The sequence below is a fragment of the Arvicola amphibius genome, chromosome 2 (genome assembly GCF_903992535.2).
Source record: "Arvicola amphibius chromosome 2, mArvAmp1.2, whole genome shotgun sequence".
NCBI classification, from domain to species: Eukaryota; Metazoa; Chordata; class Mammalia; order Rodentia; family Cricetidae; genus Arvicola; species Arvicola amphibius.
Window position 1 is genome coordinate 146,535,846 of NC_052048.2, and position 27,765 is coordinate 146,563,610.

General features: G+C 44.2%; 1 protein-coding gene across 3 annotated transcripts in view; it reads right to left on the minus strand.

Annotated features, from left to right (window-relative positions):
• Positions 1-27,765, minus strand: part of Dpp6 (dipeptidyl peptidase like 6) — a 655,432-nt gene that overhangs the window by 244,666 nt on the left and 383,001 nt on the right. For all 3 annotated transcript variants that reach the window (XM_038318722.1, XM_038318721.1, XM_038318723.1), the window contains exon 4: positions 16,727-16,821. In XM_038318722.1, the coding sequence (XP_038174650.1) occupies positions 16,727-16,821 (95 nt within the window). The remainder of the gene's footprint in view (positions 1-16,726; positions 16,822-27,765) is intronic.

The following is a 27,765-nucleotide window of genomic DNA, read 5'->3' on the forward strand; positions in this document are numbered from 1 at the left end:
ACATTTTTACCAATGCAATTTAGCATTTTGCAATTTCTGTTTAAAGATACCTTAGATATAGCCGAGTCATTAGCTTTGAACTCCTGGCCAGAAGCACTGTGACAGCCACACAAAGCTGAGCCTGCACCCACATTGTCTCCATTGGGTGCACACACTACAACCTTCCGGTTCTCAGGAGCACTAGACCTGGAAACCCCTGTAATTGAGGGATCTCCCACACATAAACGTGTGGCAAACACAGTGCTCTGCAGTCCACAGGAGAAAAGCAACTGTTTAGTGTGAGAGCTAAGCAAGAAAGCAGAATGCTCTGTGCTTTGTCTCAGCTGACATGCCAACGCAGGACGGATGCAGGATGGCTCAATGTGTTCCTGCCATGGTGGAGACGACGCCAGTGTGCTCAGAGTGTGATTGCCCTGTGGGGGCCAGTAAACCTTACCACATCACACACCAACGCAGGACCGATGCAGGATGCCTCAGATGTGTTCCTGCATGGTGGAGAGGACTCCAGAGTGTGATTACACTGTGGGGGGCAGTAAACGTTACCACATGGGGAATCGCAGATCTAGAAACTGTGAACGGGGGAACAACTGCACAGCTGCTCCCAGCAGCTGTGACCACAACGCCATACCAAAGACTCCGCCCATGCGTCTCTATGGATGTGAGCATGGATCTGTTTCTATAGGTTAGGCATTTAAGGGCTAGAATGGCGATGAAGGGTGGTTTTAAAACAAGTTCAGCAGATTTTGATAAATCACCTTCCACAAATGGCATTCATACCCCACTGTGGATATATGGACGCGGTCTAGCCCTCCTCTGAAGTAATTTCTAACGTGATCTTCCCTCAGTTTTGACCATTGGAGGTGTAAGTTGGGGCTTCTGTGGTAGTTTAGCTCCTGGGCACATTCATTCTTTGCTGCCTATGGTAATGTTGGCCTTATCCTCACAATACTGACCAGACAAAGATGCGCTAAGGTTCCCATGCTCTCTCTTGAACTCCTGCAACACACCCCCAAATTCCTGCATCCCACCCCCACTATTTAGCCCAAATCACTCTTCTCCAGGTGCCCAGGGTGTTGTTTTGGTAAACACCATAGTTCAGCTCTTATCATATTAGACAATGTATCCCTTCCCTCTCTCCATAATACTGTCTGCCCTTAGCTTCCAGCACACATGCGTGCATATGTGTGCACGACTACATACACAGACACACACATGCATGCATGCACTCCAGACACAATGCATGCATGTACTCACAGACACACATGTATGTACGCATACACACACACACACACACACACACACACACACACACACTCCTATTCACCCCTTCAACCTCCCTCCCAAGTCTTTGCCTGCTCTTTAATCTCTTACATTCTCTGGCTCCAAGCCTGGGAGTGCAGGTCTAACATTGGGCCCTTCACTTTTCTAGAGAAAACCACTCCCCAAGTGATGGCAGCTAATCTTGGGACTATAGTGATGTTTTATTTATGTTTTTAATAAATAAAGATTGCCTAAAGATGAGAAGGGCAAAGCTAACTCACTAGAGGCCAGGCAGTGGTGTCACATGCCTTTAATCCCAGGATTTGGGAGACAGAGGCAGATGGATCTCTGTGAGTTTAAGGTCACCCTGGGCTACACAAGATCAATGCAGAAACAGATCCAGGTGGTGGTGCCTCACACCTCACACCTTTAATCCCAGTTCTAGGAGGGAGTCATGCACCTTTAATCCCAGAACTAGAGGGAATATAAAATGGGAGGAGAGAGAGGCTCTGTCTGTTTAGTCTGCAGTCACCCAGCCTTGGTAGACTTCTTTAATGGCTTGGCTGCTTTGCTTTTCTGGTTTTCGGGTTGAACCTCAATATCTGTCTCTGGGTTTTTATTATTTGTGCTACATTTGGTGCCCAAAATTTTGGATACAAATTCATTAAGAAGTCGTTTGCCCAAAGACTCTAAAAATCACATGCCTGCTGTGTAGGATTCCAGTGTACACATCCCCTGAGGAGATACCGGAAGCCTGGATGGGGCCTTAAGCAGACAATTGTCTCCTGGCACCTCTGCGTGGATGTCTGGCCCTCATCTCCCAGTCCTTTGTCCTCCCTTTCCAGTTCCTTTGCTTCTCCCTCCTCTCAGATGAAAGTACCTAACTGCTCATGGTGACTCAGTCAGCTCCCCTCTCCCACACTGCCACCCTCTTCTCTCCTGTTCTCTCTGCTCTCTTTAAATCTTCTATTCAGTTGCTCAGAATTCTTCTAAGCTTTCTGTGGAAATATGTTCTGAGCCCCCATGCTCTTGCTTCAGCTCCTGCCCTCACCTGGGTGAGCACATTTCCTTGAGATCCTCCCCTAGCTCCTGACTCCACTGGCGAGCAGTCTCTCCTCCGTGGTCAGGGTGTTACATCATTGAAATGTGTAGTTCACCATCTGGTTCCCTGCTGGAAATCCCCATCAGCTCCCCTCCTCCACAGAGGTCATCATTACAGCTCTGATGACCAGCAGGCCCAGCCTGGCCCTGTCCCCTCCCTGCAGTCTGCCCACATTTCCTCTTTTTTCCTTGCATTCCTTTTTCTACACTTCAGAGCAGGCCAGGCATGCAGCCACGCAAGGTTTGCATTTCCTCTTCTCTGCCTGGAACGGTCCAAGCTTTCATTTCCTTAAGATCACCTTCTAAGTAAGTCCTCCAGCGGCTAGTAGACAGATAAAGTATCAATCAGCCTTGTCTCTGTTCTCCACAAAGCAATATTCTGCTTGTTTTCCTGTGACCTAACTAACCATTTTCTAAGTTAGCACCCACTCAACCCATTTATCTCACACTCTCTATTCTCCTCAAAAGGAAGTCTGCTGGTTCCAATCTTCAGTCTCCCTCAACAGTTCTGTAGTTTTTCTCATGCAGGTCTCCCCTCTGTTTCATTATGTTCATCTCTAACTATTCAACATGATTGATGTTTCAGAGACAGGAAAATAGATGATGTCTCAATGTCAATATACAACCATGAGCTGCTAATATACAGGGGATTGATTGGATTTGGGCATCAACTTTACATTCAGAAGCATTTCCAAGTTTGGGTTTGTGGCTTTAAAACACAGAATTCTTGGAATCTTCTTTATAGTCATCTTTTCTATGAATAGATTCTTCTCTTCCTACCTGGTACTCAATCCCACTCCATGAAGCTGGCACCGTGAAGAAGGTGGGCATCGCTGGCTTTCTGGACTGTGAAGGAGAGGCAGCCAGCCTTTGCCCTTTTGTATGGTAGCCTCTAAGTCTCTCTGTAGGTGACGTCATCTGTCTGTTCACTAGTACCTTGCTCTGAGATTTCTTAATGAGTGTGTGTTGGGTTTGATGATGCCTTTCCTATAGTATGAGGTGATTTTGTATGTATGATGTTGTTTTGTTCCTTTTAGTCTGTCAATATGATAAATGATGTTGTTTTATCTTCAGATGTGAAGTCAACCTTACATTCCCAGAATAAATTATAACCAGCCATGATGTATTACCTCCTATCAATGTTTCTGGGCTCAATATCCCCATGTTATTTCAGAGATTTCTGCATCTGTGACCATGAGGGAAACAGTTCTCTGGTAGTGTATTGGTTGAGTTTTCATCTCAAGACACTGCTAGCTACAGAATAGACTTAGGAAGCATTTCTTTATCTTCTGCTATTTGTTCTGTCTTTCTCTGTTTTCTATTACTATAACAAAGGATCTGAGAAAATTTATAGAGAGTAATATTTGATTTGGTTCATAGTTCTGCAATCTGGAAAGTCCAAGAGAGAGAAGCAGGCATCTGGTGAGGTTTGTCTGGCTGCACTGTGACACTGAGAACAAGGGAAGGGTACCAGCTCAAGTGTCTCTTCTTCTTGTTACAAAGCCACCTGTGTCATCGTAAGACTAGATCCTCAAAGCCTTATCTACTCCTGATTACTACAGAAGAGTTCCAAAAAAAAAAAAAATTAAAAAAAGAAGAGTTCCTTAAGGGATTTGGAGGCTAGTTTTCTGACATAGGAATTTTGGGGGACATATTAACATCATAGTATAGCTTTGCATTAAATTGATATCTCTTCCCTAAATGTTGGGAAGTCCTTTGCTTTGAACCTTACATTTTCTAGAAGTGGTTTCAAAGCTGTTCCTTCTATGATAGCTATAAGGGGCTGTCTTAGTTACTTTTCCATTGGTGTGATAAGACACCAGAATCAAGGCAACTTATCACCAAGAAAGCATTTATTTGGGGTTTACAGCTCCAGAGGCTTAGAGTCTGACCATTACGGCAGCGAGCATGGAAGCAGACAGGCAGACATGGTTCTGGAGCAATGGCTGAGAGAGCTTATATCGTGAGACACAACCACAAGGCAGAGAGAGTCCATACCCTAGGACACACCTCCTCAGAGGTCACAGCTTCCAATCTTTCTCAGATAGTTCCATCAACCAGAGACCAAGTGTTCAAACACATGAGCCTACGGAGGCCATTCTCATTCAAACCACCCTACCAAGCAAGCTGTCGTCCAGGTTATGTATGCTGTCAAGTTAACTGGGTTAAGGCTGAGCACCTTCCTAGCATCTGTTGTGATGGCCTCTGGATTATAATTAATGCTTTCTGAATAAATAAATGATTAGCTTTTAATTTGTTATGAGGGAGGTAGTACTGAAGGTGATGTAATGTATGCTGGAAGATGTGACCTCCTGCACCCAGATCAGACTGAATCCAGCCCTTGATGAGGGTTAAATGAGGTCAAGCTAACTAAAGGCAGCAAGCATCTGAGTAATGCTCAGAGAAGTCCCAGCTCCTTGTCTTAGAGCCTTTGTGATGGTCCTGTCCCTGTACCTCCATGGCTGCAGACATTTAGGTACTAGGCCCATCTTTTCTGCTAATGTGAATAACAGACAGACAAACTGCCTCGTGATCATCTGTTCTTGTTTTAATAACTTAGGGCTTTTCATGACAATGAGACACATCTGCTCCTGGCAGCACCAGCTACTTCAAGAGGAAGATAGGCATCGAAGAGACTCCTTATGGAGTTTGATAGCCATTTGGTCAAGAAACTGCTCTTGCCTGGACTATTGCATAAACTGGACACAGAGAACCCTCAGAGAGAGGACTGCTGAACTTGCCTAAAGGTGAGATGATCTTTTAGGGTTTCTGATTCTTGAAAGAGTCTGTGAGACATTCTGTAGGACACAGCAGATAGTGACTGAACTGCCTTTGAAATTTCCTGCTTCATGGAAATGTCTGCTGGAAACTATGGGCCTATAGGCCATAGATGGATGCCCCAACGGTACAGAGGAACTTTGGGTGAATGTCCAAGCAGCGAGATGCCTCTGTGATTTGTTTTGTAAGTTGCTTACTACTCATTTACTTAGGTGATATTATATCCTTCTGGAGTCTTTGATGGAGTTGAAGAATAGATAGATACATAGTTATAATTTTCCTTAGTTATGATAAAAGATAAAGTAGTTATAAATATTGTAACTATAATTCTTGCTTGATAACTATTTTGTTATATGTAATTTTACTATGTTAAAGTTAAAGCCTTTCTTTTTTGTTTAAACAGAAAAAGGGGAAATGATGGAGGACTCTCATTGGTTAATAAAGAAACTGCCTTGGCTTTTTGATAGGGCAGGATTTAGATAGGTGGAGTAGACAGAACAGAATGCTGTGAAGAAGGGAAGTTAGGCAGACGTGATGAAGCTCCAGCCTAAGATGGAAGTGGGTTAAAATCTTCCTGGTAAGCCATCACCTCGTGGTGCTACACAGATTATTAGAAATGGGTTAACCAAGATTTGAGAGGCTAGAGCTAATGGGCCAGGCAGTGTTTCAATGAATACAATTTGTGTGTTGTTATTTCGGGTATAAAGCTAGCTGTGCGGGAGCCATGCTGGATGAAAAACAGGCTTGCTTATCTCATCACTACATGTTCTAAGACTTTCCACTGGTGATCAGCTTCCCAAATGATGAAGCCCCAGTTCAGCCTCCACTGAGCAACTTCTGGGATCTTCCCTCCTTCCACTGGTTCCTTGACTTTCACCAACCCACAAGCAAGAATTATCCATAGATTTCAAATGCTATGTATTTGTTTGTTACCTGAATTGTAAATATTGTCCATCTAAGTAGTTATTTATGTTTTTAATGTCTAAAATTTAAAAGTTATAAAGTGGTCTAACTATAGTCAACATTCTTATTATATAGCTTCTGGGCTTGCAAGCTTTGAGAAATTCTTTTGTGTTAAACCAAATAATTGATTTTAAAAGCTATTACAGACTTTAACACAATAAGGATTGAATTCTGTGCATTGTGATGTTACAATGGTGCTGGCAGAGCCTTCTAGGAGGGTCCTTGTCTCCCTCAGCTCAATTCATACCACAGACAAAATTCAGAATCAAAGGCTCACACGACTGGTGCCACCTTCTGAATTCTATAGTCTTTACCACTTCCTGTCCACTTGGTTAAAGTCAGATAGCCATAAGCTTGGACTGTGAGCTCAGAAAGCCTGTGGTTTGCATCCTGTTTACATCAAACTTTCTATGGGAAAGTTTGAGAATTTCTTAATTGCTCCTGCTTCTGTAAAATGGAAATAATATTTGTTCCCATCTGACCACTGATATGAACAGTCAGAAAGTATTAATCAGGCCCAGCCACAGCAAGGGGGCAAAGCTACTGTTGCCATCAGTCTGAGGGTGATGGCTTTCGTGTGCTTTCAATGTAAGCAACTGAGCTCATGTTACTGTAAGTGTGCGGACTTCATAGCCATCTCAGGTGCTCAGACTTGTATATGAGGTTGTGCTTTGAGTTGGAAATGTCCCCCATAGGCCTGTGTTTTGAACGCTTGTTCCCTAGCTTTAGGATATAGGACATGGCTGGCTGAATGAGGCCACTAGGGGTAGGCCTTTGATGGTACCGCCCACCTTAGTTCTAAGGCTCTTAGCTTCTTGGTCCACCGTGATGGGCTCCTGCTGCTGCAACCTGAAAAGGGAGTGATATCTCCATGTCTTGTGCCATGATGGACTGAGCCAAAACAAACATCTTCTTCTTTAGGATCCCTATGCCATGTGTTTCCCCATGATCTATGGGCATGAGTAGTTGATGAGGAAGGGAGAGACAGTTCTTCAGTGGTATAGTGACTGGTAAGGTGTCCACATTCTTTAATTAACCTTTTCCCCATGGCTGCTAAACAATCCTAAGGAAACTCATTGGCTTATCCAAACAACAAAAGCCAAGAATCTCTGAAAATCAACAAGGGATGAGTCACGAAGAGGAGGTGATGTGGGATTCCCTTCTGGATGCTGTGATTACCATTAATTAATAAAGAAAACTGGCTTGGCCTGATAGGGTAGAACAGAGCTAGGCAGAGAAAACTAAAATGAATGCTGGGAGAAAGAAGGAGGAGTTTAGAGAGAAGCCATGTCACCCTGCTGGAGACAGATGCTGGGAACTTTACCCGGTAAGCCACAGCCACGTGGTGATGCACAGATTAATGGAGATGGGTTAAATTGAGATGTGAGAGTTAGCAAACAAGAAGCTAGAGCTAATGGGCCAAGCAGTGTTTTAAATAATATAGTTTCTGTATGATTATTTTGGGTCTGAGCCGCTGGGAACCAACAAGCAGCCTCCATCAACAAGGATAGGTATCAGCAAGTGTGGGAAGGGACAGAAGAGGCAAATGGAAGTGGATATGATGAAATACATCACATAGATAGATGAAAATGGCATGAGACTCTTTGTTATATATAATCAATACATGCTAATAAAAACATAAATGCTTAACTCTAAAGTTTTACCAGAGTTCCAATTAGCATCGTATTAAAGTTTGGTGTCAGTCTTCAGAGAATTTACATTTTTATATCATCTTTTAAAGTTTTCAAATCTTTAACAAGGTTTTAAGACAGACAATAGTCTGTCTTACCTCTAGCTTTGGGCTGTAGACTTGTGTAAGTGGAGGAAAAATGTGTAAAACAGTTGCTCCTACCGGTCTGCAGACAGTGGGGGGAGAGCAAAATCTTTGCTGTTTGCTTTTAGAACAATCTTTTTGTGTAACTCTTAATGAAAAGTACAAGATGAAGTAAGGCAGACGGCAAGCATTGAAAGGGTTAACTGACTCACAAGAAGTCATGCATGCAAGTCAACTGAACCCCTGTCAAACTCAAAGGGCCAACTGCATTGCCCTTGTCAATGAGGAAGGAGCTTGTGGACTGGAAGACTCCTGAGCTTGCCTCTGGCCTCCTTTCCACCTAAAATCATCATTGGGAACCAGACAGACTCAGGAGCTTCTGCTAGGACTCAGGTCCCTAGGGAAAACATGACAGGGAAAACACAAAGGTGCAGGAGCTAAAGAACAGACTGGGAGGGAGGCTGGCCCTCTACCACCAGAGTGTTCTGAGAGCTTTGGGCAGAGTCTTCTCTGAGCTTGGTAATGCCTGAGCCTCAGCCACATCTGTAGACTTTAGGCTAAATTGAATGTTCTGCATCTTGTTTATTTCAGAGCACATTTAGTGACCCCAACGGGTAACCCTTAGCATATGATGGTGCCACCCCTGCTCCCAAGCCACAACCACCGTATGGCAGCAAGGCATCCTTATTAGAGGTGGAACACAGCCTCAGCCTATTAAGAAACAGATGTCCTCCAGGTACCTGAGGTATGGCTTATAGCAGGCCCTCATCTGTGGTCTGAGTTCCACAGCATCCATTACTCAGGGTCAACCATGGTCTGAATATAGTAAATGTAAAGTTCTAGAAGTGACACATTTAAAGAGGGGTCTCATGATGCATGCCGTCAGGTGCTGTCTGCCTTGGGTGTGAACTGTGTCTTTGCCCAGCAAACCCTACAGCATACACACTACCAACTCCTTCATCTGAAGAAGAACACTTAAAAGAAAATCCCACACTAGCTCAGAATTGGGAAATAGACAGTTATTTCTTTAGGGGTAGACTCACAAATCAGAGTCCCCTCTGTGTGCTATAATTACCATTAATGAATAAAGAAACTGCCTTGGCCTGTTGATAGGGCAAAGCTTAGGTAGGTAGGGAAGATGGAACTGAATGCTGGGAGGAAGAAGGGTGGAGTCAGGAAAATGCCATGGATCCACCTCCAGAGATAGACACGACCTCATGGTGATACACAGAATAATAGAAATGGGTTAAATTAAGATGTAAGAGTTGGCCAATAAGAAGTTAGAGTTAATGGGCCAAGCAGTGATTTAATTAATACAGTTTCTGTGTGGCTATTTCAGGGCTAAGCTGGCCAGGTGGCCAGGACGAACAAGCGGGCCCTTCTACATTTATCATTCAGCAGGAGCCTCAGACTGACCGTCATGATGCTGCAGTGCTGCCGTCAAGCCGTTCTTATTTCACACAGTGATGATCTAAAGGCATAAAAGTAGCTCAAGGCTGGCAATCTGAGTGTGCCAAGGAGAGTCCTTAACAGGCTTCCTTTAGGAGAAAAGCTCCTAACTCAGTGCGGAAAGAGAAACAAACCTCACACCATGATAGGAATGAATTCCCTACGCATGAAATCGTGAAAAAGGAAAGAGGTGTGTGCTAGCTTTACTGTCGGTCATTCTCCAATGTCTGGGAGTTAAGGTGATGGTATGCTCCCTGAGGGTGGAAAGGGCATTGGCCATAGGATTTGGTGAAGCTCATGGATGCAGGCATTAACAGCATCTTGGAGGGCGTCCTATGGGGCCAAGGCACTCTACTGTAGAATTAATCAAAGCTCTTCACTCCAAGATATCAGCCATCAGTTATACAATTTAGCTTATGCTTTTCTGATCTTTTCTGCTAAAGACACTACCTCCTTCAGACACAGGGCTTGGAGGAATTGAGCTGTAACTGATCTAGAAGCCTCTTCCCTGAGGACCTGCTCTCATAATATTGAAAGGTACGATGCAAGCTGGCAAGGGAGAAAAATCAATCAATACTCCTAACCAGTTGTAAAGCTGTGAACCACAACAGTGACCAGAGTGGCAAGAAGATATCTCCAGTGGTGCAATAGTACATCATATCTAGGGGGTAGACAGCCATCTAATAGGACTTAAGGGCAGCTCAGCAGGAGGGAGTTCATGCCTGGTACTACAAACCCAACCGTCTGCCTGTGGCTGGAGAGGTCACAGACCCTAGAGGAGAACCGGCTACTGCTGTTTTCTTAAACGAATATAATTGCTAACTATAGTCTAAATATTTATCCTCATAGCCACAGGTAGGTGTAGCTTTTACCCCTCATCAAAGAAACGTGTTTTTGCAGCAGTTAGAGCCTATGGCAGAGATTTACAACTGGTGACAGTGCAGAGCATAAGTGACCAGTCCCACTCTGTGCATCTATAATGCGACTCCTACAACTAAGGTTCAGGGAAAAATGCACAGGAGGGGGTAGAACGATTGCAAGAGCCAGAGACCAAGGCACCTTCCATGCGATAGTGTCTAATATATGCTATAGGGAGTAGCACCCAAGAATGTAGTGTGGAGCTGCAGGTTGCGTTCCTGCGGCCCAGTTCCCGGCCTCCTGACTAGCTTATGCCCCAAAATAACAACACACAGATTGTATTCTTTTAAACACTGCCTGGCCCATTATTTTCAGCCTCTTACTCACATCTTGATTAACTCATATCTAATAATCTTTGTAATACCACAAATGGTGTCTTACCGGCAAAGATTCAGCATGTCTGACCTGGTGGCTGGCTCCATTGCATCTCTCTCTCTTAGGAGAGGTATGGCAATCTTCCTCAGAGAGGAGAGGCATGGCATCTGACTGAGCCATCCACTTCCTTCTTCCTGTTCTGTCTACTCCACCCACCTATGTTCTAACCTATTAGGCCAAGCAGTTTTCTTTATTAATTAACCAATGAAATCAACAGATTGATAGAAGACCCGCTTCCATCATTTCCCCTTTTTCTGTTTAAACAAAAAAGAAAGGCTTTCACTTTAACATAGTAAAACTACATATAACAAAACAGTTATAAAGCAAGAATTACAGTTACAATATTTATACCTATTTTATCTTTTATCATAACAATGAAAAACTATAACTACCTATCCATTCTTCAACTCCATCAAAGACTCCAGAAAGATATAATACTACCTAAGTAAACAAGAAATAATCAACTTCCAAACTCTAGAAATCACAGAGACATCTTGCTACCTGGACAGTCACCCAAAGTTCTTTTGTACCGTTGGGGCATCCATCTTCGGCCTACAGGCCCATAAGTATCCAGCAGACATTTCTATGCAGCAGGAAATTGTTGAAATAAACTAGTCCCTAGCCAAGCAAAACATTTGAGGGACAGCACAAGCTGCCAGCTTCCATGTGATAGCAAAGACAAGGTTATTTTCCCCTCTACAGTTTATTCCCACGCTAATCAAAACCCAGCCTCAGATGGGAGATTGCGTTCAGGCTGTGCTGGGTGGCCAGTGTCGGCACATGCCCATCACGCGTGGGCTCAGGACACAGTGAGCTGTGGGTAGCAGCAGCTGAAGTCGAGGCCGACCTGCCTCCCTCCTGTGATGATGCCCATCAGAACTTCCTTTGTTCCCGGGTACAGCTGTGCCCTGGAGTCAGGGACAGGAAACGGTAAGAGGCAGAGGGCAAGGATGTAGTTCTTCCTAAACTTGTCACCTCACAAGGTAAGAGGCATGAAGTCCTGGGTAGACATTAGTTAAATTGAAACAAGAGACAGCGACTATCTAGTGACTCATGGGAGGAAGGCAACAGGAAGAGGAAAGAAGTGGCCTGGTCCCCAGGACTCCTGCACTTCCTCTGCAGGCTGCGGCTGCTCTCCTTTGGAAAAGGCCTCTGAGCAGCTGCCCAATTACACCTGTCTTGTGAAGAGTCAAAATTAATTAATTTGAAGAGACCGATATAAAATTCCAGTTCTATGTCTAATGGTGATATAAAATCAAAAAGATGTATGTTAGAGACACAAAATGCCATTTTACTTGAATGTTAGTTTGGTGGCTAAAATAAGTAATTAGGCTTAAGTAAGCGAGCAGGGAGGCAAGTCAGAGCAAGGACAGGGGGAAGCATGACACAAACGCCTCCCTGACAGCTGCTTCTCCCTTCCAAGAACTTCCAGGCGCCCGTAGAGTCCGTCGTGTTCATCTTAGGAGGGCAGCAATGGCTCATCTCTCTGGAACATGAGGTTCAAATTTCATGAATTGGATTAAAATTACTGAATAAATGCCATGAGACAGCAGCTGTCTAAATCACATTAGAAAACAACGCAGAGTTTTGCCAGTCAGCAAGATGAACCGACTGCATGATTAATATTTATTTCCTGGCCTTTTAGATGCAATGATGATGTCCTCCGTTACTCAGGGCTGAGTAGGCATCCTGCTTGTATTCTTCCATGTATTTTATAGCGCATCATGAATTGTTTTCATATTACCCTAGTGCCTCTGGAGCTGCTGTTTTAAGGGCTACATCCTAATTCACCATTTCTATCCACGCAGCTCATCTTCAGAGTGCCAGGGATTTTTGTTAATGTAAGCCATTGTACCTTTCGGATTGTTTACTAGTGAAAAACTCCCCAGAGTGACTTGAAACGTACAAAATTTTATATTGCTTTTGAAATGTCTTTCTAGGTTTCCTCCTAAGTGTCTGGCACAATTTAAATGACACACAGGTGTTGCTCTTGCCACTGGCATCGTCAATAAAAGGGGCACAGAATGGGTATGTGTATTGCAGAACTCAGACAACAGACCCCACAGACCCGACCATATCCCCTGAGGCCTTGCTGCCCCCCAATCTGCTGCCAGAAGCTGACAGGGAGCACGTGCTGTGATCCTGGTGTCACTAAGAGCCAACCCCCATGTTTCTCCCTGACCACCCTCCAGCTGCATGGTGTGAGAACTCTCCCCTCCCTCAGGACCCTTTGAGAATAGGAGCCCCATGCTATCGATTGGAATGGAAGGTTCTTTTTCCCGTTTCGAGAGGACTTTCCTCAGAAGTCCACAGTACTGTACATACCCTTAATAATTCTCTTCTAATAAAGAAGTCCCCTGGAGGACAATACCTCTCAGCGCCCCCTCTTGAACCTGGCACCTCTCATTTCCATTCTTAAGATGTAAAAACATGCCAGTACAGCCATCTTCCTGCCCTGCAGAATCATCAGGTGTATCAGGGTGAAGCCAAGGTTCCAATCATAGACCATCTTAGATTCCTCATCAAAGAGGGGTTACAGTACCAACACAAGCCAACAACAATCCAGCTGGAGAGAGAGAGAGCTAAGTATCAAGTACAGGCCACAGGCCTCTTTATCCAAAAGCTCGTGTTCTGTTTTGTTCCAGAAGAACTTTAGAGTTAGTGCTAAGAGTCCTTAGGAGTTTAGGGCCTACAAAACCAATTTAATTGCATTAATAAGATGTATTAAAGCCATTTTAAGTACACTTCTATGAGAAAATAAGGGGGAGTCAAGGAAGGGAGCAGGGCAGGAGAGGAAAAACAGTCTCTGTTCAGCAGAGGAGAGACTTGCTAGACTTTCCAGGTATCACATGACCACCAGACCTATGTCATAACACTAGCAGGGGGAGATGGCTTCCTCACACTGCCCACTTTTCAGGAAAGAGGGGTGTGTAATATATCAAAGACCATCTTTGCTGACACAGAGTCTTCTTAGAATAGTGAAAATAAGATAACGCTTAAGTTATTTTTAACGTGAGAGTAATAGAATGTTCCAGAATTCCTGAGACGCCAAATGTCCCTCATGTGAAAGTTGCTTTGGGTTCGTTTTTAAAATTTATTTCCTGACTGTTGGTGTCACTAACAGCATTTGAGGACTTGGCCCCTCTCTGTACAGCAGAAGCTCATGCCCTATTAGGAAGAAGATTCTTCTGTCTGCTGCTGCTGTTGGGACACCCTGCTTCTGCCATCTACTGCTGCTTGGACACTTGGATCCACGCTTCTGTGGCCTTGGCTGTTTTCTGGGTCTTCCTGTTTAGATAATCCTACTTCCTTTGCCTGCATCCTGAGCACTGCCAAAGCTCTCCAGGCTAGACCAGAATCTGGAATCTACACATGACTTGTATTTTCCATCATGGTACGTGTAATCTCTCACTTACCATCACAACACTCCTGAGAGCCAGGACTGAGACAGACATTACAAACAGCAGGGGTCTTGTGATCTCCGAGTGCAATTACAATGGAAAGGCAGATCCAAAGCTCAAGGTCATGACCCTGGTGCTGAATGAGCCCTCCACATCTTTTATTTATACAGATGTTTCTAGAGAGCTGCTCACCTCTGTTCTGTCATGTTTGGTACATGGTCATAAAACACAGCTTATGGCTGCAGCAGACCTCATAGTTGAGACCTTGAAGGAGGTTAAATTAAAAGTAATGAACTAGGGGCAGGAAGGATGGCTCAGCAGTCAGGAGCACTCTGCTCTTCCAGAGGACCTGGGTTCAGTTCCCAGTACTAACATGGCAATTCATAACCTTCTGGAAGCCCAGTCCTAGGGGATTCAATGCTTTCTTTCATCCCTCCTCAGGCACGAGGCATGCATTCAGACATCTATACCGATAATGATGTGGGATTTCCCTTTTTATGCTGTGATTACCATTAATGAATAAAGAAACTGTTTTTGACCTATAGCAGGGCAGAACTTGGCTAGGCAGGGAAAACTAAGCTGAATGCTGGGAGGAAGAAGGGTGAAGTCAGAGAGACATCATGGAGCCATCAGAGACAGACATCCGTCAAAACTTTAACCAATAAGCCACAGTCACATGGCAATACACAGATTAATAGATATGGGTTAAATTAATATGTAAGAGTTAGCCAGTAAGAAGCTAGAGCTAATGGGTCAAGCAGTGACTTAATTAATACAGTATATGTGTGATTATTTCTAGTCTAAGCTAGTGCAGCCGGAAACCAACAAGCAGCATCTCCCCCAACACCATAAAATAAATAAATAAATAGAAATGTAAAACAATGGACTGATTTATTTGGTGGAGAAAATATTAAAGCAGGAGAGCATTCAGACTGTGGTATGGTCATAGCTCATGGCTACTTTTATCTAGATCTACCATGAAAAAGATCAAATGGTACAGAAAGAAAAATGTGCAGTCTGGTGAAAATAGCTTAAATAAATTAAAAGTTGCAACCAAAGATGCACTGGAAAAGATGTTGTAATTGTTCAAGAAAAAGTCCTTGCCCTGCAATAGGACAACTGGAAGGGTTGAGGGCATGGCTTTACCCACCAAAGTCTCTAACTTGTAAAGATACAAATTCATTTGAAAGGAAGGAGCCTAAGTTGAGAATGCTGTTGCTGGGTGTCTTAGCTTGGGTTTCTATTGCTGTGAAGAGATACCATGACTAGGGCAACTCTTATAAGGAAAACAATTGAGCCATCTCTCCAGCACCTAAGGGGCTACACTCTGTGTCATCTGTATGCAAGGCTATACATATCCTCTTGGCTTGGACTAAACCACACCCTAAGCTGGAAATGACTCTCCCCTCAGCAGCAAGCAGAGTGTTTTCTCTTCCTGATGAACATTTAAAAATGTTTCTGTAACTTTAGTATTTGAAGTGGCTGAGTCAGATGAATTCTTAATAATTCTACCCCAAATGATCTTTTAGTGCAACCGTAAGCACAGTCTTCTCTCCTAGTCTTCTATGGACAATATAATTTGGTTGAACCTCAAAATGATTCTGGGAATGAAATCCTCATGGGGTGGCGCCAGGTTATATAAAAAGCAGGATGCATCTATGTTAAAGACATAGGATCCTCAGAGCAGAAAGAAATGTAATAGAAAAATGTGACAGACTAAGCTAAGAGTAGAGGCGGCTTTCTCTGGGGCCAGGATGGGTGGTCAGTGAAGAAGACACTCTTCCTAGGCAGAGTTCCTGGACCCGGCCATCCCAGGCTTCTGGGATTCCTAGAGGCTCATCTGCCAGTGGCCTTCTCTGGGGTGGGCTGGCCTTTCCTACAGCTCTTCTGGTCCAAATTCCATCAGCCTGGGATTCCTCCACAGGTTCAAGTTTTAGCCGGCTGGTTTGTCATCACTTGGACATTTGCCCATTTTCCAGGTCTCACTATTCATGTGCTTCCTCTTTTTACTGCCCTAAGGGAACCAGGCAAAAAAATGATCAACCCTTGGGTTCACAGGGACACTGCCCCTAACACCAAGTGTGAATGCATTGCAAACAAAGAAAGGAAGTCAATCCCCTTTTGATGATCTCTGGTAGTGAATCAGTCAGTTTTACAAATATCTTCATACACAAATCCAAAACGAGGCTTCCTGGCTGAAAAAGCAATACCTTCAGATCGGCTTATTACTTATTTTTGAATCTTAAAAAACCCTTACTGTACCCAATGCTCTTTCTATCATAACACAGCCATGTCACCCAAGTCAATAAATATTCCCTGAGCAGGTGAAGATTCTTTTTTCTTAAATAAGATTGAGTAAGTTCTCCTGAAGTATTATTCTGTGGGTTTTATTGAGATTGTTCTGTAAATGTGTGAAAGCCTTCGGACTTTATCTTTCAATTATGCTTGATATGCAACACTTGCTTCCAACACCTGTGGAAGAATTTTCAGGATCCACCCCCCCAAAGAAAGCAGGCTTTCAACTTATTAAATTAGTGTACTTTCAATTTCCCAATATCTTTACTTGCTCAGCCAGAGGTATTATAAGTTAATGCTTCTCCTTGGCTCAACCGAAAGTTGAAACTTAAAGTCATTTTCTGCTTTATTGACTTGCAGGAGGAGAAAAAATTACTCTGAAATTATCCTGGTCATTAGAGAGAGTACTTACAATTTTTTTGCCTTCTATTAAAACCGTAGAATTATTGGTTTCAACATTCCGCAGTATGACGTTCCCTTTCCGTTCTCTATAGATGAATTCTTTATCTACAAGAGGGGAAACAGAAAAAAAAAACATGAGCCACCCAGAAACCCGCCTCAGTGTTTGACGGATGTGCATGTGAAATGAATTGTGTAGTTCATCTCAGAGATGAACTTTCAAATGTGGTGCCTACTTCTAGCTCCCCAAGCGTGGTCTCCAGGATGCTCATCTCTGAGCCATCCCTGCTCCACACAGACACCATAGCACATGTGTGCAGCTTGCATCTATGTAGGGCTTTCTTGGGCAAGGCATACGGAGTGGATACACCAGGCAGATGGAATCTGCTACTACAGAGGAGTAGACGGTTGGTAGCGAAGGTACCGACAGCTTCCTGGATCTGAAATTACCCATGGCCACACCCTGAAAGCCAACTTCACTCTTGTCTGTCAGCTCCTGGTGTGAGTTCCCCAGTTTCCTGCCATGGATATCTTTTGAATCTATCATCAGCTGTGGTGACTCTGGTCTTTTCAAGATCCCAATTATTCCCTTAATAATTGATATTTAGGGGCTCAGGAGATGCTCAGTGAGTAAAATGTTTGCTTTGAAAGTATAATGTCCTGAGTTTGAACCCAGAATTCACTTTAAAATGTTGGGAATAGTGTTGCATGTATCTAATCTCAGCTCTTGGGAGGCAAGATGGGTGGATCCCTGGGGCTCACGGGCTAGCCAGCCTATTCAGTGAACTCTGGACTAATGACAGAACCTCAAATGACAGGGTGGACAGCATCCTCAAATGTCTACTTTCCATGCCTGCAAAAAGGGGTCACTAACAAATTTGACACAAACCTATCTCTCTTCATTTTCTAGTTTTTATGAGTGAATTTTTAAAAAATGATTACCTTTATATTTTGTGCACGTGTGTGTGTGTGTGTGTGTGTGTGTGTGTGTGTGTGTGTGTACACTACCAGAGGTCAGAAGAGAATGTCAGACCCCCTGGAGATGGAGTTCCAGGTGGTGGTCAGTTTATCTAATTTGGGAGCTCAGAACTGAACTTGGTTCTTCTGCAGGAGGAGCGAACACTCTTAACCACCGAGTCATCTCTCCAACCCCAACAATGGGCAAATCTGGGACGGGCAAAGCCGCCTTCACCTTGGAGGATATAACAGTCCGCAGTGACACAGGCGAGAGTTCCTAGCAGCCACTTCTAACCCTGTCCACAACACAGGCTCTGATCTAGGAACCTTCACCTCTGTAGGGAAGCCATTTCCATAGCTGCTCATTTAACCTGCCTGCTAAGTTAAACCAAGAGCAAAACTGCCGGAAGCAAAGAGTGGAAGGTGAACACTCCAGAAAGCAGAGAGGAGGAGGGGGGGGGCACAGGAGGGGAGCTGGGGAGAAAACGATCAGAAGACATTGTATACATGTATGAAAAGCCATAAAGAAATCCATTTTCATGTACACTTGATGCAGGTTAGTAAAAACAAGATGAGAATGGTTGACTCCTGTCTGTTTTCTGAAGCGTTTTTGATTTTTCTTTTCAAAAACGAGGCTTTAGTTTGCATGGAAAGGACTTGTTTGTGCATGAGGCAAGGACTGAATTGTATCTATTTACACCCAGGGTGTCCCAGGAAATTCTGATGTCATTACTCTCTCAGTGATAAGTCATGTGATCTCAAAGCTTCGTCAGCAACCCTTATGTTGCTGGGGTCTGATGTGGTTGTGTGTGTGTGTGTGTGTGTGTGTGTGAGTGTGAGTGTGCAATGCATATGCACATGTGTGCATTCATATGTGTGAGTTCAGGCACGCATGTGCCACAGTGCAGGTATGCAGGCTAGAGAACCACCCGGAGTGTGGGTCCTCACCTTCTACCTTGGTTGAGACAAGGACTCTATTACTCCCTGCAGTGTGCTCCACGCTAGCTGGCCTTAGCTTACGGCTTTCCATCCCATCCCAACACCTGCATCTGCCCCTCTGGCACTTCCACCTTCTGCTGGTTTCTGGAGATTTTTAGCAAGTCTTGGGTGCAATGAGTCAAGCCTGAAGCTCGTCCTGCTCTTCCCAGTTGTGCTGCCCAGTCTACACCCTTGCTTTTCTGAAAAATTTCAGACTTAAAGAAGTACTGAGGATCAGGCCACTGTGGCAAGGGATGCACAGTGCATCTCGACTGCTGCCGCAGTGGCATTCTGGTCTTCTTTCTTTGACTCTCCCTTCAGCATTTTCAATAGATTCCTATTGAAGTATATTCACTCTACCTAATGATGGGTTTAGTAAGCCAATTTCCTTCAATTGCATGTCATGCACTTTGACAGGGGATGCAACCGGAGATCATCCGACGGAGGGATATAAGTGAGGCTCAGAAAGACAAATGCCCCGTGATTTCTCCATCTGTGGATTCCAGACTGCATGCAGACAGGCCAAGTTTTCACACTGATATACATCAAAGCTGAGGTGGCATCAGGAAAGAAGGGAATATTAGTGTCCCAGTTATTTTTCTGGTGCTGTCATAACCACCATCACCAAGTGCAATTGGGGAAGAAAGGGTTCGTTATATCTTACAGATTGAAGTATATCATGAAGGGAGGTCAGAGAAGGAACTCAAGGCAGGAACCTGGAGGCAGGAGCTGAAGCAGAGGCCGTGGAGGAGTGCTGCTTATTGACCTGCTCCCTGTGGCTTGCTCAGCCTGCTTTCTTATAGAACCCAGGGCCATCATTCTCCCATAGTGATGAGGCTCTTCTACATCAATACTTAGTCAAGAAAATGTCCCATATATATTGTCACAGCCCAATCTTTTTTTTTATTTCTTTTTTTTTCATGGTTTATTTTTTTTATATATTTAAAAATTTCCATCTCCTTCCCTCCTCCTTCCCCCTCCCTCCCCTCCTCCTCCCCCTTCCCTCCCCTCCTTCTCCCCCTTCCCTCCCCTCCCCTCCACCCATGCCTCCCCTCCTTCCTTCTCAAGGCCAAGGAGCCATCAGGGTTCCCCACTCTATGCTAAGACGAATGTCCTCCCAACTCCCCCCAGGTCCAGGAAGGTGATCGATCAAGCTGAGAAGGCTCCCACAGAGCCCGTCCATGCAGAAGAATCAGAGCCCAGAGCCATTGTCCTTTGCTTCTCAGTCAGCCCCCACTGTTGGCCACATTCAGAGAGACGGGTTTGGTCGCATGATCCATCAGTCCCATTCCAACTGGGGTTGGTGATCTCCCATTAGTTCTGTCCCACCGTCTCCTTGAGTGAACGCACCCCTCTCGTTCCTGACTTTCTCCCTCAAGTTCTCGCTCCTTCTGCTCCTCATCAGGACCTTGGGAGCTCAGTCCAGTGCTCCAATGTGGGGCTCAGTCACCTTCCCCATCTGTCGCCAGCTGGAGGTTCCCTCACGGTCCTGACTTTCTTTCTCATGTTCTCTCTCCTTCTGCTCCTCATCAGGACCTTGGGAGCTCAGTCCGGTGCTCCAATGTGGGGCTCTGTCATTTTCAGGCAAATGGATGGAAATAGAAAACACTATTCTGAGTGAGGTAACCCAGACCCATAAAGATGAACATGGGATGTACTCACTCATATTCGGTTTCTAGCCATAATTAAAGGACATCGAGCCTATAAATTTGGGATCCTTGAGAAGATAATAAGAAGGTGAACTCCCAAAAAAAAAAGATATAGTAATCCTCCTGGATATTGGAAGTAGACACGATCGCCAGGCAAAATTGGGAACTTGAGGGTTGGGCAAGACTAGGCCAAGGGAAGATGGGGAGAGAAAAGTGTGAAGGGGAGAATGGGGGGAGCTCGGAGGAATGGGGTGCTTGGGATATAGGAAGGGTGGATATGGGAGCAGGGAAGCAAATATCTTAATTTAAGGAGCTACCTGAGGGTTGTCAAGAGACTTGACCCTAGAGGGGTTCCCAGGTTTCCAGGGAGATGCCCCCAGTTAGTTCCTTGGGCAGCTGAGGAGAGGGAGCCTGAAAAGGCCAGTTCCTATAGCCATACTGATGAATTTCTTGCATATCACCATAGAACCTCCACCTGACGATAGATGAAGAAAATGACAGAGCCTCACAGCCCAATCTTAAGGAGGCAATTTCTCAGTTGAGGCTCACACTTCCAAACTGACCCAAGTTTGTGTCGAGTTGACAAGAACTAACCAAAATAGTTCATTCCTCTGGCCCCAAACAACTTATTTACATCTTCTTAGAATCAAGTTGACATTGATGTAACTTCAGTATATGGATTTTGATCACCATCTAATAATACATCAGCCCCAAACTTTCTGGCATTTTATGGAATTGTATTAATCACTTAACTGTTATTCAATCATTTCTATTGATTTAATGTAAAATTAATTTTCATTATTGAAGCTTTATTCAATGTACTTTTTAGTTCTAGCCCACAAGGGGGGGGGCGATATTTCCTAAGAAGGTTTTCACTTCCAAAGCCAGGTCAGGTCACAAGGTGGGTGTGCATTTCCATTCAGGCCTGTGAGCATCATCAGATTATCAGGACAATGCCAGAGAGACTTGAAGAGGCCTGTTGGCTTTGCTCTTGATGTTCGGTAGAGGGCAGCATTTCACCCTTGAGCTGGAGAATAGCTGTAAGAGTTCTCATAAGCAGACTTTGTAGGTCTCAGTCTGTGAGCCTGTACTGCTCAGTTGTTGAGAGTCTTGCCTTGAAAGGTTGTTGACTATTCCAGAATGCTTTTCAACGAATGGTGGAGTTACCACATGAGTTTCAGTTAATCCACTGAGCTGTCTTTAGATGCACCCCCAGGACCAGGCCCGCTGTGCATGCTGTAATGCGCCACTTCCCAGAGTCGTGGTTCTAATTTGACAATGCTTGGCTCAGGCTTTGGCATCCGAGATCATGGGAGATACTGGTTAGTTTGGTTCTTGGCTTGTGTGGCTCTAGAGTAAGAACATTATTGACTTTACAACATGAGTTGGGAAGTATTTGAATGAGTTCTGTTTTATGAACAAATGTATATTTTGATATCATCTGGGCCTCAGGCTCTCTTTGTGAAAGGCTTGCCATCCCAGACTCAAATTCTTCAATTGATACAGAGCTATTCACACTCTCTATTCTTGGATCTGTTTTGATGAGGTGAGTTACTCAAGAAAACTATCCATGTGATAGAGTATGTAAATGTTTTTTAAAACAGTGTAGGGAGAAGACTTTTTTTCTCATCCATAACAAAAGACAGATGAACAAGAGAAAAGTGGGCAAATTATTTAAGAAGAGTTTTATTGGAATGAAACTCTTCAGAGAAGAACTAGAGAAATGGGAAAGCGTGTATCTATCAGCTTCAGGCTGATGGAAAGTGGGCAAGGATGGGAAACAGGATGGGACCAAGGGAACACAGTTGCAGTGACAATTAGGACTCAGAAAGGCTGGCATGCACCTGTTCTTCTCTGTGTCCCCGAGTCTTTAGTGATAGGAGCATCTCCTTTATGTGCATGCCAGGGAGGTACTTCTGGAGCCGTCTTACGATCTATGTTAGCGCAAGCCAGAGAGGTCCTTGGCATTCTGCTTTGGGGGGGGGACAGGCCAGTGGACTCTTGCTTCTGCTACTGTAGTGACCCTTGGATCCCAGTGACTTATATTTGGGGGTCTCATGTCTTGAGTCCCAACTTTGCTCCTAGTACTATTTGATTATCTTTTAGGAGGTTGGTAGTTTGTGACCTCATAGGATATCAGGACTGTAGCTATGGCCCTGGTATTTTCTGCAAAGGGAAGTTTGTGTGTTTCTTGTCCAGATAGATAGATCTAGGCTCTGTAGATATTCACTGGTTTCATTGACCTTTGCAAAGGGTATGATTTTGACAACATAATTTTCATCTCAGTATTTGACTTCAAGATTTAACTACTTTCTTCCCTATCCGTTTTTTGTTTTGTTTACTTTAGCCTTACCATGTTCTTTTTCTGACTTCTTCAGGGTGGATACTGGGTCTTTGGTATAATATTTTCCACATTTTTTTTTAAAAAAATACTATCAAAGCTAACAATTTACTTCTATGGGTGGCAACAGCTACATTTTACATATCTTAAAGATAAACTTTTATTATGCCTGTGTGTATGCTGTGTGTCTCTGTGGATGTATGCAGTCTGTATGTGAACGCTAGTGGAGGTTGTAGGAGAGCGTTGGGTTCCCTGCAGCTGAGGTTGCAGGAGCTGGGAGCAGTCCCAGGAGACTGAGTTCAGGTGTCCCTGAGAAGCAGCCGATGTTCTTAACTGCCAAGGCATCTCTCCAGCCTCAGATCTTACAACTAAAGAAGATTTATTTTATTTTGCTTATGCATGTGTCTATGTGAGTATGTGTGTATGTGTATGTGCAGGTGCCCCCACAGAGGATCAAAGAAGGCATCAGATCCCTTGGAGCTGGAGTCACAGGCATTGGTGTGCCCCATCCCTAATGTGATTGCTGGGGTCAAAACTCTAATCCTCATGAGTGAGCAGCAAGTACTTTGAACCACCAAGTCACCTCTCCAGACACTCATCTCACAAATTAACATGCTGAGTTATAATATTATCCAGTTCATACTACTCGAAGTGATCGATGGAGGTAGCATCATCTCTATCCAAATTTTAATGTCTTTTTTTTACAGAAGTAGAAAAAAATCACAAATTCTCATGAAGTCACAGAGAACCTCAAATTGTCAAGATAATGTTAAATAAAAATGCACAAAGCTGAGGGCATCACACCCCCAATTCCAAAACCTATATCAAAGCAACTCTAGTGAGAACACTATGGTGTTGGCTGAAAACCAGATGCATAAAGCAATGAAGCCAGCAATGAAACAGGATGGAAATCCCAGAAAAAAGCACATATTTATTCTCAGTTGATTTTTTGACAAAGGTGCCAAGAATACATATCAGAGAAAGGGCCATGATTTTGTGAATCCTGGCTATCCACACACAGAAGAGTGGCGCTAAACTCTTACTCCATACTCCATGCAAAAACCAATCCAATAGATTAAAACTTTACACATGAACTCTGAACCTTTCAAACTTCTACAAGAAAACACGGGGGAGCTGGAGAGATGGCTCAGCAACCAAAAGCCCTTGTTATACTTCCAGAGGACCTGAGTTTGTTTCCCAGTACCCACATTGGGCAGCTCACAACTGCCTCTGAGTCCAGTGTCATGGTGTCTGATGCCCTCTTCTGGATGTAGACACATTAAAAGCATTCAAATTTTAGAAAGAAAATATAGGGAGGAAGTAATAAGAAGGCTGGGCAGTGACTTTTGGGGCAAGACCCTCAAAACCACAGCAACAAAAGCAAAACCACAAGCGAGCAGCTTAGCAACAAATTAAATAGTGTCTCTATTTGACTGCATTTCATTGCACTAGGTAGTGACTGTCCTAGCGACTGTAATATAAGCCTCCAGCTCTTCCCAGCTGACAAACTGCTTCTTATGAAATGCAGAAATCTGTTGAGCCTCCGGGGCCCATCTATTCCCATTTGCAGCTGCCATGTGTGTTATACCAGCATACTTCACACATTCCACCAGACTATGCTAACATTTTTTGCCTGTTATGAAATATGTCAAGGTGAAGAGTCATAAAGATAAAGTCATCTCACGCTGTGGCCATTTTTCCTCATTTCTGATGCTGCCTGTTGCTTGTGAAGGCCCTGGGTTCCCACTGAGCGCCATATCTTGCTTTTGAAGAATTTCTTGCGGTCTCTAGTTGTGTGGGTTCACTGGCAACATGCTTATTTATCCTTTCTGAATAAATATCTTCCTTTTCCCTGTATTTCTGAAAGAGCCTCTGAATGCTATTTCCAGTTTCTTTTCATCGTTTTGAAGTTTTGTTCCATTCTCTTCTGGCTGACACAGCTTCTAACAGGAAGGCAGCCATTGAATTTCCTGACTCCCAGTGTCACCTTCCTTAGGTGCTTTTGTATTGGTTCCAACAGGAGCTTTAGAGCAGGCTTCTGGAAGACTTTGTCTGTTGGTTTCTGCATGCCTGGCCTCTGAAAATGTACATCTTCCATCATCCCGGAGAGTGGTCCCCAGACTCTCTGTTGAAATGCTTGGTCCACAGCAGATGGAACTGTCTTGGAAGAAGTAGTTGACGTGGCCTTATTGGAAGATGCATGCCACTCGGGTGGCATGTGAGGTTTCAAAAGCCCATGGCATTCCCAGTATTCTTTTGCTCTCCAGCTTGTCAATCAGGCTGTAAGCTAGCAGCTACTGCTGCAGCACCATGCCTATCTATCTGCCTTCTGTCATACTTCCCACCATGATGGTCATGGACTCACCCTCTGAAACCATAGCTCCCAATTAAATGCTCCCTTCTGTAAATCTCTTCACAGCAATAGAAAAGTAGCTAAGACACACTTAAGCCACTTTCGCTGACTATCCATTTTAACCCCTTAACTCACTTCCTTTCCTTCTGGCTTTCCAATTGCACATACCCTGGGGGAGTTAGCTATCATCTCCCAGGCTTCTGATTCTCTCTCTTTCTCCACGTTTGCATGTATGCATGGCATTTTTACTTGTGTGTGGGTGCACATGTGTGTGCATATGCTCATGCACATGTGTACAAACATGGATTCTTCCTCCATTACCCTCCACATTATTCATCGAAACATAGTGTCTCCATTGAATCTTGACTTTGCTGAAGCAGCTAATCTACCTGGCCAGCTTACCACATTAGTTCTGTCTCTGGAATTATAGGTGGGTTACCATGCACACTCAGCAATTCTGTAGATGATGGGAGATCCAGACTCCAGTTCCCACGCTTGTGAAATACTTTATCTACCCAGCCTTCTCCGTCTCCTTCCCCTCCACGCTCTCCTCTCTGCTTGCCTTGGATAATTTCTCCTGGACAGTCATCAAGGTCCTCTCAGTCCTTTGCCACGGTCATTCACTGATTGGGCCAACCGATTAATGTTCTCAGCCTTGTAGTTTATCTTTTCCCAATTAGAAATTTTTGTTTTGCTTCTTTATCGCTTCTATTTTTCTATCTAGGCCTCATGCTTCCCTATCAGAGTTTCGGTTCAATGAACACATGCCCCATGTCAGTTCTTTAGCAAAGCTATTTTTCCTGGTTCCAAACTCTGCTTCATTTTGGATCAAACTTGACTCATTTTCTTTCCTTTTGGGGATGGTTCTTCAGTTCTTTGTGAGTCAGAAAAGCTTGGTCATGCCCTAGATAAAACGGACTTTCAACATTTGGCTCCTGCCCACTGTCCCCGCTTCTTCTGGTGAAGCCCACAGCCTTCTTTGCTGAGCGGAAGCTGCTTTGCTTCGGGGCAGAATTTTCACTCACAACGCCAACATTTTGCCTTTGGCTAAAGTTCTTGGAATCCTTCCCTACCTGGGTGCTTTGATTTTCCCATCCAAGCTGTTGGGGGCGGGGGTGCTTGCTGGAGGCTCCTCTACACCTCTCTCTATGCTGATTTTTCACTCTTATGGGCTCCCAAACCACAGCTTCCTCGTGTCCAGAGTTCCTGTCCCAGCCCTGGTAGCCATTCACCTCACTGTAGAGTGCTCTGTCGGTCTCCTGTAGGACTCACTTCCTTATAGCACACAGTTCTGTATGTTCTGGATCAGCAGTTTTTCAAGTTTGAGTAAGTATATCAAGTGTAACATAGAAGTATAGAAGTAGCACATAGCAAGCTAAAGTAAAAGAATAAATAGTAATGGATAGATAGCTAAAGATGATGATGGATGGGTAGACAGGTAGGTAGACACACAGATGATAGAGAGCAAAAATCAACTCCAGTACTCATAATATCCAGCAGAAATTGACTAGGAAAGCTCCTTTAAGGCAGCCAGCTGGAGTTCCTGATAGAGTGAGTCCACAGCAGAGTCCAAGCATCCCTTGGGCAATGCTTCTAAGTAGAAGAACCAATAGTAACAGAGATGACATTGAATCTGGTGTTCACCACATGCAGTAGAAGCTACTTAGAACACAAGATAAAACAAAGACAGCTTGATTTCTACTCAGTGTGCTGACATCAGGTGGTGCTGATGACATCAGTGGGTGCTGATATCAGAAGTTGCTGACATCAGAAGGTGCTGACATCAGAAGGTGCTGACATCAGAATGTGTTGATGACGACATCTGAAGGTGCTGACATCAGGTGGTGCTGATGACATCAGAGGGTGCCAACAACAGGAGCAAGCACCTGAGTGATGGAGGAGAGTCATCTGTCTATGTGTTACTTTCATTGGTTAATAAAGAAACTGCCTTGGCCCTTTAATAGGACAGAAAATTAGGTAGACGGAGTAGACAAAACAAAATTGTGGGAGAAAGAAAGGGAGTCAGGCAGACGCTATAGCTCGCCTCTCCAAGATGGATGCAAGTTAAGATCTCTCCTGGTAAGCGACCACCTCGTGGTGCTACACAGATTAATAAATATGGGTTAAAGCAAGATATGAGAATTAGCCAATAAGAGGCTGAAACTAATGGGCCAAGCAGTATTTAAATGAATACAGTTTCCGTGTAATTATTTGGGGTAAAGCTAGCCCAGCTCCTACTACACCTGAGTGTAACCAGTAACACCTAGGAGCTGATGGCCTACACCAATCAGAAAGCAGGGACCAAAAATTCTGCAAGGACAAGATAAGCCTCTGAACAGCTATAAAAACCCAGGCTCCAGGCAGTCAAGCTAACACTGATCCTTGCAGAATTTTTGCTGCCTCAACGTAGATAAGCCACATACTCTAGCAACAAAGGACCCTTATAGTGACCACATCTCCACCAGGATTTCCTGCCTCTGCTCTGGTTCTGACCCCTGAGTGTCTGGAACCCTGGTTAGCCTGTCTAAGCATAGCTGAGGCTGTGGGTGGCTAGCCTCCATTGCTCACAAGAGCAACTGCTGTAGAACCAGCACCAACTCACAAGAACATGGTGTCAGCATTGATGTAATGGCTTGCTGTGCACTGGGAGTTGGGTGTGCGACCATTTGTGCTGCCTCTATCCACTGTCTGAGTGAACTCTGCTTCTGGATGTCATGACTCAGAGCTAGACTGTTAGCTGTTGGATCCATTTGCTGTGAGCTGTTTCCTTTTCT